Genomic DNA, 14,067 nt, shown 5'->3' with positions numbered 1-14,067 from the left:
GTTTCGAGAGGACATAAGTTTCCTACCTGTGTGGAATTTAAAGTTTTACAAATTCCTTTCCTTACGTAGATAATGTATGCCACTACTACTAAAACTACTACTACTACTACTACTACTACTACTACTACTACTACTGCTGCTGCTGCTGCTGCTACTACTACTACTACAACAACAACAACAACAACAACAACAACAACAACAACAACAACTACTACTACTACTACTACTACTACTACTACTACTACAACTACTACTACTACTACTACTACTACTACTACTACTACTATAATAACTACATGCACAATATTAATGCTACAACTGCTGCTAATGCTACTATCAAGCTTTTAAAAAAATCAAGTTCACCTTTAAATAAAGCAAACATATGCAGCTTTTTTAAAACATTGCAATCAAAATTGAAAATTGAAAAACAAACAGAGAAGAAAATTTCATTGAGTTCATGTATCCCAAGGTTTAGGCATACATTATAATGTACATTGTACATCATTTTTCGACAGCAAAGAAAGAATGTGAATCTTTCTGCGAACGAAGATTTCCGGAAGTCACCCCGTCGCAGCAATGTAATTGAACTGTGTTATGATAATACATGTTTGCATCCCTTGATCTGTCGACAGTAACAACAACGTAACCGGCCAGCGGCTAACATATTGTTATGCCGTATATTTTGTGAGCAGTACACAAAGTAATGTAAGTATGGCAGTTCACATTTTAAAATATATCTTCCATTTTGTTGTTTTCTTATGATAAACCAAGGCAAGATAGAGTAAGAGTGCCTTGCCTTGTACTTGTAATACAGTAATTTTGAGTAATTGTAATTGTAAATTGTAAAATCTACCCTGCTGTTGCTGTGCGTAGAGACAGAGCACTTTTTTGGTAGAGCTAGATCTAGATCTAGTTCCCACCCCGCCCCCAAGAGAAGGGGGGTTTCAGGGGAATAAAAATATGAAGTGGCTATGCCGCTATGCGTACGCATAGCCGCGCATTGAGCTTATGTGTACGGCCCTCCACTTCACATTTTTTATAGGCCGGCACTATTTCTCCGAACGTTCGGTAAAAAAAAGCTGGGCACTATTTCTCCGAACGTTTGAGAAAATAAAGCTGTGCACTATTTCTCCGAACACTCTGAAATCACATCCTTTCCCGCAAATTCGGTAAATTTTTACTTTCACTCCCGCACACAGATGCACTGTTTCAGGGGTCAAACTGCTGTACTGTTTGCTGCAGATCACACATAAAAAGCCTCTAAAACTGTCGCAAATCAATTATTTTCAAGACCATTTCAAATCTAACTGTAAAATATCAAAATATGGGTAAAGACAGGGGGGCATGCCCCCCTGTAACCCCCCAGATTTTCTTTTACCCCAGTGGGGCAGGCCCCCCTGGTAGCCCCGATTGGTCCAAAGCATGTCTATCTCGGTTAAAAACAATCAAATATTTCAAAAACTATTAATTTGCGACGGAAATGAAGTTGATATTATTCGTGTTCAGCGCATCAATAGTTAGTAGAAAATAGACAACTGGTAGCTGAGTGTGAGACGGGAGGGAAAGTATATATATAGATCTATAGAGGCAAAGATTGTTCGAATACAATATAATATTCAATCGGTCCCAAAAATGTCCGCAGTAAATATTTATATAAAATAAATGCTACAGTTCCAAAGTTTTTCGCTACAGATATGACGTGTTGTCAATGAAGGGTGCTGCTCTTAAACTTTTACACTATTAGGGAGGCTCTCGTGGCCTATAGTTAAGGTGTTGGCCTCTCATTCAAAAGGTCCCGGGTTCGAATCCGGGTAGCGATTGAAAAATTATCTTCTCTAAATTTGTCTCCTTTCCCCTCATTTCCTGCTCTCTAGCAATGTTCTGTCCTCTGCTTTCGTCTCCTCTTTCTACCCCCACCCCCTCACCTCCTTTGCCCCTTCCTCTGGGCTCCTGATTCTTTCTACAGCCTTTCTACTGCTACTCCTTCGCTTCTTCTTACTGATGCTGTCTTTCAGCCACACCCCTGATCTTCTGGTAAGAAAGATCTACACCTAGCCTTCTCGGACAAGGGCGAAAAATCTCAGAGGGCCCTACCAACTGAAAATATTAGGTGTGTCCCGCACGCTCATATGACCTTATTTATGCAGTTGTGTGTTGCGAGCGCCGTAAAACACTTTACAAAAACAAAAAAACTAAAACTTAATTATAAATAATGTGTTTGTTCACTCGTGTGCTGTGCCTAGATCTAGATCTATGGAGGGTTATTGATAACGACATATAGAACTAGCATCTGTGTTTGTCGCGGCCGCGACCAATCAATCGTGGCTCGATTTTTTTGCATTTTTTGGTGCCCGAATCGGGGAATAAAAGTCAAATTTTAAAAAAAAGAAGGAAAAAAAAATGAAACCGAACCTTTTTACTTTTGAAAGAAAGTTCACTTATCTTCACTTCGTCTCTTTCTCACTTGTCACCACGTTGATTTGTTGAATACGTTACACTGTGTTACATACGATTTGTATTGCTGTTCCTCTTTTACTTTTATTTTTCCCTCTTTGTTGTGTTTTATTTTGTTGGTGTGTATTATTTTTTTTCTTGTTATTATTCTAATGTGTTGTTTTTCTATAATTTTTTTTGTTGGGGGAAAAGGGGGTGTTGTATAGTGTAACGTCATTTAATTTGATGTTCCTACCTTCATTAGATATATATAGATTTTAATGCGTTATATTAGAGCGTTCCACCAAAATCAATTACATGTACTGACACTGGCAGGCCCCTTGTGTGTGATTCCATAATTTACATGTAATATCCTGTACATGATATATGTCAGGGATTGTGATGATGATGATGTTGGTGGTGATGATGAGGATGATGATGATGATGATGATGATGATGATGATGATGATGATGATGATGATATATCAGAGTAGAGTTGGTAACACTGATGAGAATATATGAAATCGATGATGAGAATGCTTGTTAGTCGTTTAGTTCAGATTTTAGCACCTACTCTAGATCCCTCCAGGCTGTTCTTTGGAGCAGGACAATTCCTCATTCCCACTCGTCGCATAAGGCAAGGTGATCAAATTTTGAAGCTAAATTGTCATCACTTTCCTAACATTTAAGAAGGATTTGCCGAAATATCATATGGGGCTGCTTCTAGTTGGTGGCTGTGTTGGCGTTATGAACCGTATCCTAAACTACCATTGGTATAAAATATTTATTTACTGGTTATGTCAACTAAATTATATGTATTGTATATTAAATACTATTGCATATTAAATAGGCTTGGTTAAATTTGAGATAACACTAGGCCACACATTTTTGAGTCTCTTCCAAGTCATCGCCATTGCATCCTTTCCCTCCATTGATCAAAGCATGTAAAAAGACTTGTTTTCTCTCCCTCTTTCTGCTTCCTCCCCTCTCCTCCTCTTCCCCTCCCCGACTCTCCCTTTATTTTGCGCCCCCCCCTCCTCTCTCTCCTTTTTTCGCACCCCCTTCTCTCCCTCCCTTCCCCCCCCCCCCTCTCCCCCCCCTTCTCTCTCTCTCTCTCTCTCTCTCTCTCTCTCTCTCTCTCTCTCTCTCTCTCTCTCTCTCTGGTTTATTTGGAAGAGGGCCCGTAGACTGAACTTAATCATTTGTGGTCCAAAGTATGGATGTGAGACATTTTTCTAGTACAACTCAGCTGTAATGTAAAGATCTAACAAGATTTATGTTGTGTTTTTACATATAAAAAGACACTGCACTCTTAGTCAGTTTGGTGCGAACTTTGAAAAGATCTGTTGAGCCAGTTCTGAATAAATTAAGATAGTTTTTTATTAAAAGGTACTAAAGGTACGTCTCCAAAGCGGAAAGTCCGGTACCGAGTCTCGGTTCGGACATTAATTTTTTTCGCCCCCTCCTGCCCACCCAGCAATAATGGGTGCCTGACTTCGAGTTGGGGAAGTAAAGACGGCGTGCAAAGGAGCTGGCCACCCTACCACAATATGTTGAAGGCCCTGGAAGTTGTCTCACTGACTTGGCAATCCCCAATGTCCTGATCGGATGCAGGAACAACTTTACTTTACTTACTAAAAATACGACAAGTTGGGCATCCAACACTTTCCTCAAACGTAAACCAAGCAAAAATAACCGCTTTAAATAAACTGCGAAACACTGAACGTTCAGTCTGTCTGCTTGGTAGTTTACTGCTTAGAATGGGAAAGACGTCATGTAACAGTGTTCAAACATTGACAAAAATGCGAACTTGATAACTTTCCAGTGAACATATCTGAGCGCCAGCTAATCCCGAGCCGGGAATAGTTCGAGAGCTGACGAGTCACGTCAATTAAAAGTCACATAATCGTGCGAAAATTGACAACATGGGAAGCATAAATTGTGTGTCATTAACATGTATGCAAGTCATTCAGTCTATCAGAGCACTCCCATCTTATCGGTATTATAAAGAGAAAGGCCTGAATATTAGTACTATTTCTATTTATTGCTCTGAAGGGATTACGTAAACTCGGCGAACAACTCATAGAATGGTGCGGAGAAAATAATTTCATGATTTCAAACCTCTGGTTTGAAAATCACCCAAGAAGACGGCACACTTTGAAGAGCCCTGCAGATATAACTAGAACCTTTATTAGCCAATACGTTTTTCTTCTCGAAATTTTCCTCAAGTACTACTGCAAAAGGACTTTGATCTGCACATGTATAAATTGGGAACGGGGGAATACCATTCTTTGGCGCTCGGATTGCTCGTTTGCTCAATAAATTTGAGAAAAGACAAAAGCTTGCAGAACCAAATTTTAATGCAATCTCTTATACGGGGAGCCCATTTACTGGATCCAATCAATTCGGGTCGGGTTTAGTGCGCACTGTGGATGATAAAGCCCTCTCATGCTTTCATCAAATTGACTCGGGAAGTTAAAAGCAGAGAAAACTTTGACTTCTGAAGACCCAGAACCTTGGTGCAACGGTCATATACGATGCCACGGTGCTGTTGGACGCGAAACTAACCGTTCACAGCCCAGCCACTTCCTTCAATAATGTCTTCAAGTGCCGACGACTGCATATCTCAGTTGCTGTGTTGAGATTGTCTTGAATCTCACAGGCAAGGGGAGATTTTTTGGTAGCTTTCTATCAGCCTCTCCAAATTAACACCGCCCATTATCGCTTTCTGCTCGCAAACTAAAGATCCGACCCTGACATCGCATTGTCACGTGACTCGTTGGCCACAAGCCTTGTGACGTGCTGTTCTCAAATGATGGATCCGCCCAATTCGACTTAAAACAAACGTTTTATTTTACTGGATACGATCGAATTGATCATGAGTGTTAGCTTTTGCGCCCCCCCCCCCAACCCCTGAAAGAAAATTTGACCGGCCCTGACTGTATCAAGTGAATCAAACATATCAAATGAGCAATGGTCATTAACGGTGGTAGTATTAACAGTAATATCTACTACTACTTCTCTTTCCTTATACCGTCGGTTACATATGGCGGAGAGCAGTTCTACACTTTCGGCTAATCCAGGCCCAGGGTGATTGCCTCATACCTTATTGTGCAGTAACACCATTATAAGAAAACAAACATGTTCACGTTTTTAAACTCATTTTGAGATTGTCCACCTCGTTGAGCTCCCAATGAAAGCTCGTGAACGCCTATTTCGAAGAATAAACTTCTGTAGTATTTCTACTTTCTGTCCACCGTTGCTCACTTGACGGCAAAACACACCGCTCGTTGTATTTGTACGAAGGCTGAATTTTTGTTATTATTTATCTAGTACTTTTGTTACAACATGTATTCTACCGGCATCGGAATCTCTGGTGTGACGATTATAATGCGCTTCGCTGTCGGTCGCATACTTCAGAACTCTCGATTCGATTCTTGCGTGGTACGGGGAGAATTTTTATCGAGTATCTCGATCTTTCTGCTGGGACGTTGTTTCCCTATCAAATATCTATTGTCTTTATCTCCCCTCCTTCTTTTTTGTGTTTGTTACTCTCTTGTAACACCTCTAATCTTTGGCACTTATATGACTTTATTGTGTTGCAAGTGCCGTAAAACATCTACCAAAACTAAACCCCTGGCTGTGATAGGCATGGCCTAACCTCCCCTCCTTATCAAATATGATCGAAAATGTCCATAGGGTGAAAAGCTCACACATGAAAAAATAAACTGTCAAAAAAGTTACAATCCTTAAGTTGTTCTTCCATTGGTTGTTTCTCCTGTGGAGCAACGTAGTCTTTCTTGTTTTGTTTTTTTTTGTGTCGTTGAAATTGATGATGGTGACGATCATGACAGTGGTGCCGATGACAACAATAGCTGTGATAGTATAGCAGGTGAATTGCTGATCATCTTATATTTGATACGTGAGCTTGCAATTATTTAAAGAATAGCAGTTGTAAAGACTTTTATATTGGATCCCAGTTTTACAGAGGAGAGAGGGTCAGCACTGCTCAAAATACACAGCAGATGAGAATGAAAATGTTTTATTGATGTTTAAAAGTTATTATTTAAAAAAAAAATTCAACTTCTATCAGCATAAACTTCGATCAACAACTCAGCCAGATGTATAATACCAACAACCTTCGTATAATGTAACGAAGCGAAACAAAGGAGGAGGGATTTCGCCTAGTCGTTGACTCTTTATAAAATTACTGTTGCCTATTAAAGTTCTGCGGCTATCAACCATGGGTACTTTAAATGTCCCACTTTACAAGTCATAATGACTCGGCAACAGCACACTGAAGAAAAGCGCATTGTTGTCTTCCCATGAGTCAGACTGCGAGAAGGAAGAATAGTCAGAGGGGTCAGAAGTAAAGGGGGAAAGAGAGGACACCGAGACTGGTTTTTAGCTGATGATTTCCACCTGCTCAGGCTTGAACTAGAACTAGGTAATCTAACGTTCTGTGTTCGTCGTTTCCGTAGTGCTTTTGATTTAATGTTCTAGTTTCAGTATATATGTATTTTATGTATTTTTAAAGATGTTATTTTCTCCCAGCCATTGTTTCTCAATAGGATAAAACTGTTCGTTGTGGTTTACAATAATACAAAGAACATAATTCTAATAGTGATCCATTCACTATCTCCTTTTGCCCCAAACCCCGCTCACTCTCCCTCCTGCCTGCGTGCCTGCGTGCCTGCGTGCCTGCCTGCCTGCCTGCCTGCCTGCCTGTCTGTCTGTCTGTCTGTCTGTCTGTCTGTCTGTCTGTCTGTCTGTGTAAGCCAAAAGATATTTTTTTGTTTTTGTAAAGTGTTTTACGGCGCTCGCAACTGCATAAGGTCATATGAGCGCGCGGAACACACCTAATATTTTCAGTTGGTAGGAAATTTTGAATTTTGCCCGGGTGGCGGCCGAAGCCTACTCTTATCGATTTTAGACCACCAAGGGATCTTTAACGTGCGCAACTTGCACACGGGCCCTCCGAGATTTTTCGCCCTTGTACGAGAAGAAGATCAGGGGTGTAGCAGAAAGACAGCAGTAAGGAGGAGCCAAGGAGTAGCAGTAGAAAGGCTGCAGAAAGAGTCAGGAGCCCAGAGGAGGAGGCAAAGGGGGCGAGGGGGTGGGGGCAGAAAGTGGAAAATGAAAGCAGACAACAGAACATTGGTAGAGAGCAGGAAAGAAGGTGAAAGGAGACAATTTTAGAGAAGAAAATTTTTCGGTCGCTACCCGGATTCGAACCCGGGACCTTTGAATGAGAGGCCAACACCTTAACCTCTAGGCCTCGAGAGCCCCCTCCAAAAGATATGCCTAAGCAAAACTGATTAATTTTAACAACTTTTTAGATAAACATTGTTTGGGACCTCGAGTCTTTATTTATTATATCTGGGAACGTCATTCCACATCAGAGGACCAAGATACGAAAAGGAACACTTTCCGTTAAAATGATAATACTATTAATAATAATGACACTATTATAAATATACTGTAATATAAAAGTATAAACTAAAGTCTTTAAAAATATATGACAACTTCTTGCAGGTCACACACAAAAAATGGAATGGAAAGCTCTGCACTCTTGTTCTTTAAAAACGAACTATTATGAATCTCAACCTTTTTAGTTTTGTTTCTGGTTACCTCCGAATCTACTTCCATACTATAGATCTAGTAGCTGGTTTGGTCATTCAAACCTTTTTATTTTAATTTGTATTTTTCATGGATTTTCTTTTCTTTAACATAATTTTGATACCAAGGTTTTTATATATGTTTAACTGCATGGTTATATATGTTTTACTGCATGGAAAGATCGTTCAGGCGTTTGGGTCTTTGCCTAGTTCCTGATCTGTAACAGCCTTTGGGGCTTTACGTTTTATTTAGAGCAAGCCGAGCATGGACGGGTCAGGGGGTGAAGTGGGGTTGGGGGGAGTTGGGTGGGGGTTCTTCCCATTACGTATATTGTTGATTTTGAGACCCCGACTGCCTACACGAGTGTATTCACAAAATTCGAACCTTGCAGAGGGCCCCACTGAGCTGTCGGGCGTGTAGCGGAAGGCCCGCGGCAGAACGAGCGAACCTTTCTTTCCATATATTATTGTGCAACGCTAAGCGCCCTACCCCCTCCACCCTCACCACTTCCCCAACCTCAATGGGTTAGGAGCTGTTATAGTCTAATAGGCGGCCCTCTCGTGCATACCAGTAGAAAGGGGGTGTGCAGTGGGGGTGTGTCTCCTGTAATGCAATGCCACATGATGCATGTCAACGCTCAAGTGCAAAATAGCGAGAGGGGGCGGACTCGGGGCATTTCCTTTTTTTTTGGCCTACATTATTCTAGCAATAGTGCAGGTTAAAACGACCTGTTGGTGACCAGCGAAACCTTAAATTGGGCAAAATGCAGATAGACCGCCGGCGTCCTGGCGAATTTGGATCTAGTCTAGCGCTCACGGTTTAAAAGCTGTACGTGCCCCCCCCCCCTTTTTTTTGTTGAAAGTGTTTTACGGCGCTCGCAACTAGTTTTTACTTTTAGTAGTGTTTTTACGGCGCTCGCAACTGCACAAAGTCATATGAGGGCCATCGCTCGCAACTGCATAAGGTTGTACAGACTTCAACAAAAGTTAAGGACCACTTGTAAACACTCTGAGTGGTCTTCTTGGGTCGACCTGCACGTGGGCGTTCTTGGACTGATCCAGTAGCTTGATGGCGCTGCCTCAGGCTGACAATGACAGAGTGTGACACTGCAAGCCTTCGGACAACTTCTCGGGCTCCAACCCCATTCTGCAGCCATGCCATAGCTCTGGCACTATCAAAGTCTCTCAGTCTCAGTTTTCTTCGGTGGCACGTTGATGCGATACTGGATTTTGCGCAAACGGCGGCTTATGTTGCCACCAAAGTGAGCACAGTTCGAGACCGTACGTCCGTTTATCATGTGCACCAGAAATTTTAAATGAGGAATGTCCGTGGTGTCGCACACAAGTCGACCCCCAGCAAATTTGGCTAAAATTCCCCGAGGATTTCCGTGCTGCACGTGATGGTTTTGCCCCTTTAGGAAGCTTTGCAGTACGCATTGGTAACCCATTAACAGTTTCAGAGTAAAAACGTTTGAAACATACGTTGCTGTCTTTTTTTTTTCGGATTTAAAAAAAATCAGAGCTGTCTGTTAAGGTGGTCCTTAACTTATGTTGAAGTCGGACACTTTAAACTTTTTTCAGTTGGTAAGGAATTTTGAATTTTGCCCCGGTGGCGGCCGAAGCCTCTTACTCTTTTCGATTTTAGACCGTCAAGAGATCTTGAACTTGCGCAATTTGCACACGGGGCCTCCGAGATTTTTCGCTCTTGTCCGAGAAGGCTAGGTGTACATAGATCTTTCCTACCAGAAGATCAGGGGTGTGGCTGAAAGACAACAGTAAGAAGGAGCCAAGGAGTAGCAGTATAAAGGTTGCAGAAAGAGTCAGGAGCCCAGAGAAGGGGGCAAAAGAGGTGAGAGGGCGGGCGCAGAAAGAGGAGACGGTAGCCGATGACAGAACATTGCTAGAGAGCAGGAAAGGAGGTGAAAGGAGACAATTTTAGAGAAAAAAATGTTCGGTCGCTGTCCGGATTCGAACCCGGTACCTTAGAATGGGAGGCCAACACCTTAACCTCTAGGCCACGAGAGCCCCCTACATGCCCTTGATGCGATTTGCTGACGGCGTCTGTGGTGTAGCGGCAGGCGCTGCGCCGTCGCGTGCAGAAAAAACTAGTTCGATTCCCTTATGGGGATAAGAGTTTTTATCGAGTATCTCGATCTTTCTGTGTTTCTCTCAGTTCGTATTGGCCATGGCAGGCAGTGTCGAAGCCCGCCTCCTAAATGATCTAAATTGGGTCGATGGGGAACATAAAATATGTACATAAAAAGTCCTATCATGTTAAAATACGGGAAAACATTGGTAACTGGAAATGCAATTCTTTACGAACAGGAAATGAAATTGAGTCGAAAACCGACCGTAACGCCTATTTCGCTGTCGTTATCGTTTTGGTAGATTCAATTAGAAATTGTCGCCGCTTTTGTTTCAAATTGCTATCATTTAAGTTCCGTGTCGTTTTGGCTTCTGTGTTATTACGTTAGTACAGATGTGCCAGTTATTAGTTGTCAATGGGGATCTCGACCGAATGGCAGGACTGGTCTTTCGACTAAGGCAAAGTCGCATCTCCCGTTGTCTGTGCATCCAGTTTGATAATGGTCCTGTTCTGCTCGTCCTGATCTAGTGCGAACTTGATGGACTTGATGAGGCTCCTATTGCGTGCTTTCAACACCTCGTGATCCCAGTTAGTTCTAGATTCCCAGCTTGAAACCGTTTTTTAGCCTGGTTCAGCCAGTCCCAAGACTGAATGGGTGGAGGGTGCCATTGCTAGATCTATGTCCAACTTTTTTACTTTCGCTCTGTTGGTTTTTTCTTTCTTTCTCTCTGTCTTACCTTCCCCCCAGCGCTGAATGGCCATTATTGTGTCATTGTGTTTCTGTTTACTCTAACAAACAAACGAACTAACAAACCAGTCCTTAATCGTCAGCGGGTATATTTGTTTTTCATTCGTAATATTCTTTCATGACGGCAGTTCTGTCAAGGTCGAATGTAACCGGTGACGGTGAATATCCATGTCACTCCAACTCCTCTCTCTTCCCCCCCCCCTCTTTCTCCCCTCTCCATCTCACCCTCTTTCTCACAGCCCCCAGTCCCCTGTCTCTTTCTGCTTGTCTCTCTCATTCTCTCTCCCTTTCCCCACTTCCCTTTGTCTGTCTTCCCTCCCTGCCATCCTTTCCTCCTCACCCGAAGTTTTTTGTGCCCTTCTTCCCCGGGAGCCATACCTGTGTGTCTTAACGTCACGTACACGTAAGGGGAGGTTGTTGTCTTCTTAAAATCGTATGTGGTTCCAAATCTCACGACTTTATCGGTTAGTTCATGGCTCATTCGTGCTTCTCTTACGTCTGGGTCGAATGGGTATTCAGCCGTGCCATGTACCTTTTTAAAAAAGACCTTCCAGTGTTTATAAAATCTGACTGAAAGAACATTCACTGGCCCTTATGCATTCCATGCCCACGCTAAATTGTGAACTGTTAAGTGTATTCAACTTTCTCATTTAACCAAAAAAAAAAAAAAACTAAAACAAAAAACAAACTGTAACAAAACAACAAGAACAAAAACTCATGAAGGATTTGCCTTTGTGTCAACCACTGGAAGCTGCTCTGTCGGTGATATTTATTTACTATTCGGTAATTATGACTTTTAAGTTACCGTGACAGTATGAGCAATAGCGGTTCGTCGACGTTCGAAGGGCAACGATCCTTGTTGCATGCGAAAACAGTTTATCAAGTTTTTTTTATGTCTTGTTACTGGAGTATTGTATCCCACTCATCTCGGGGTTGACCCTGGCAGGCTGGGTTGAAAGAGCTTGCCTTCTGAATGTTCCAAATTGTGTCTTTGGGACTTGGAGGAAGGGGGGGGGGGGGGGGAGCACGCCAGTTCTGCACCTGAGCAACGAAAAAACGTGCAGCTTGTGTGGACAACGCTTTATTGCACGGATTGGCGATCGTGCGCTTTGCTTTTTGGGTTGTTGGCAGGTGCTTTGGTGTGATTTGCTCCTTCGTTCGTCTGTCGTCTTTGGCCCTTATTCTTTTCTTTATATTATATTACTCTCTAGTAACACCTCTTATTTGACCTATTTGTGTTGCAAATGCCGTAACACACTTACTAAAACTTAACTAAGCTTTGTCAATAGAATATATACATGTATATATATGAAGGGCATAAGGGAAAAACCAGCAATGTCAGGTTTTTGAAGTTTCGAGATAATTGAAAAACAAACTTTAACCCTATCCGTTCGTCGTGTTTTACTATCGTATCCATACGACGTCGCCACTTTTCAAAGAGGAAATTTAGTCGTTAATCCGATCTGTACGCTTTGCATAGCAATCTGTCAAAATTTTTGAGAAATACTGAAAGTTTCAAAGAGGTTTTCGCACTAGAAGTACACGTATTCTAAAATGTGAAGAATACAACCTCTGGGGCACAAAATGACCGCAGGTGTACGAATAGGGTTAAAGACTTAAAACTCTTTTCCTTTTACAATGATCTCTCCATTGTTTACATTGACTTCAAGAATGACCATTTATGTTGTAAATAAGCAATTGTCACAGTCCTCGTGTTATAGGTGTTTAGGTGAGAGCAAAATAGAAAAATAATGTCACAAACTGACAGCGCTGGTTTTTTCCTTGTAAGCTGTTGGCAAGGTCTCCATCTTGGAAGTCAATGACTTGTGAGTTTCTTTACTCATTTGTGAATACAAACAAAACTAAACGATTCAAACGAGAAAATTGCGAACCATTTTGTAATATTTACTATGTTTATTTTTATTCTATTTGATATTCATTTTGGATGACGACTCTGGAGTCATCTGACTCTTGTGTGGCACTTGGTCCACCAGCATGACAGTAAAGCTGTCGGACCAGAACGCCTTTGGGACCTTCATGTCCACGTATTTGGCAGCTTTGATGGTCAGCAGGGTTCTTATAGAGGGGTTCAGGGGCTGGAGTCTTGCAGCGCGCTTCTTTTCCAACGTCTTCATAATGATTGCGGTATGAAACGGACCGTTCCAGCTCTCTCTATACTGCATTAGCTGTTGATGTGCCTGTGAGATGCAGATTTCAAGCAGAGGTCGAAATGGGTATACGGCAGGAGACACGGTAGTACGGTTTAAGGTTTTCTGACTCATTCTGGAATACGGCTTGTGTCACCCCCCTTATCTGGAGCAGCGAGGGTTTCCGAAGAGCTGTCTCGAATTGCTCCACCCAACTGGCTGGCATATCTACGGTGACCTTCTCATTCACCAATGCCATGTCTCTTTCGCATTCCGTGTAGCTGTGGACTCTCACTGGAAATGAGATTTTCACTTGTTCGTACCTTTCCTGGTGGACAACTACGTGACAGAGAAACCAGATCACTGTCTAGTTCTTGTTCTGGCCTGCGCACGAGTTACATTGCTGGCAGAATGTGAATAAAATAATGTAGCAGCATGCTGGCCACATTGTCTCTTCCCTTTCTGCCGACTGTGCTGTAACAGTACAGGCGTACTGTTTCACCACTTAGACTTAAGAGAGTAGATTTTAAAGGAGAAGAAAGATAGCTGCCAACGATTGTTCAAATTGTTTGCCAAGATGTTTGGGCAGCCCAAGTTCTTCGAAAAATCAAAGGTTAGACTAACATGGATACCGATGAACGATTTTCCAGTTTAGCAGCACATACAAGAACAGTGCGGGGGTTCGAGCCTCAGCTCAGTTCAACGTTGTGTCCTAGGGAAAGGCACTTTAAATGAATTCCCTATTTGGCTCAGTCCTTTCCGAGATGGACTTAAACTCGGAGGTCCCGCCTCTTAAATAACCTAATACTGTTGACAGGGGCGTTAAACCTATACCGTTTCACTATTTTTCACTGAAATATGATCTCTAATTGGTCACAATGGGACGCAACAAAGAAAAGTATGCTTGCCAACACTGGTTCTTCTATTCTGGGCTATATTTTCTAACCATCACAGAGACTGGCAGCGCTGGTTTTTCCATCTTAGATGGACTAAAGCAGACCCAGCCAAGCATCATGTTTGGACAATAACCCAGAA

At 42.2% G+C, this 14,067-nt stretch overlaps 1 protein-coding gene across 1 annotated transcript in view; it reads left to right on the top strand.

Moving 5' to 3' along the window:
• Window positions 1–578: 578 nt before the first annotated feature.
• The window catches only part of LOC101857273 (cytochrome b561), a gene marked incomplete in the record, with an annotated part of 35,837 nt that continues 22,348 nt past the window's right edge, over window positions 579–14,067 (top strand). The window contains 1 exon segment of the mRNA XM_013086820.2: window positions 579–705. Coding sequence (XP_012942274.1) covers window positions 704–705 — 2 coding nt within the window.

This window comes from Aplysia californica, unplaced genomic scaffold, assembly GCF_000002075.1.
Source record: "Aplysia californica isolate F4 #8 unplaced genomic scaffold, AplCal3.0 scaffold00508, whole genome shotgun sequence".
Lineage (NCBI taxonomy): Eukaryota > Metazoa > Mollusca > Gastropoda > Aplysiida > Aplysiidae > Aplysia > Aplysia californica.
The sequence above is the reverse complement of the archived record's forward strand: the minus strand, read 5'-3'. Positions and strand labels throughout refer to the sequence as shown.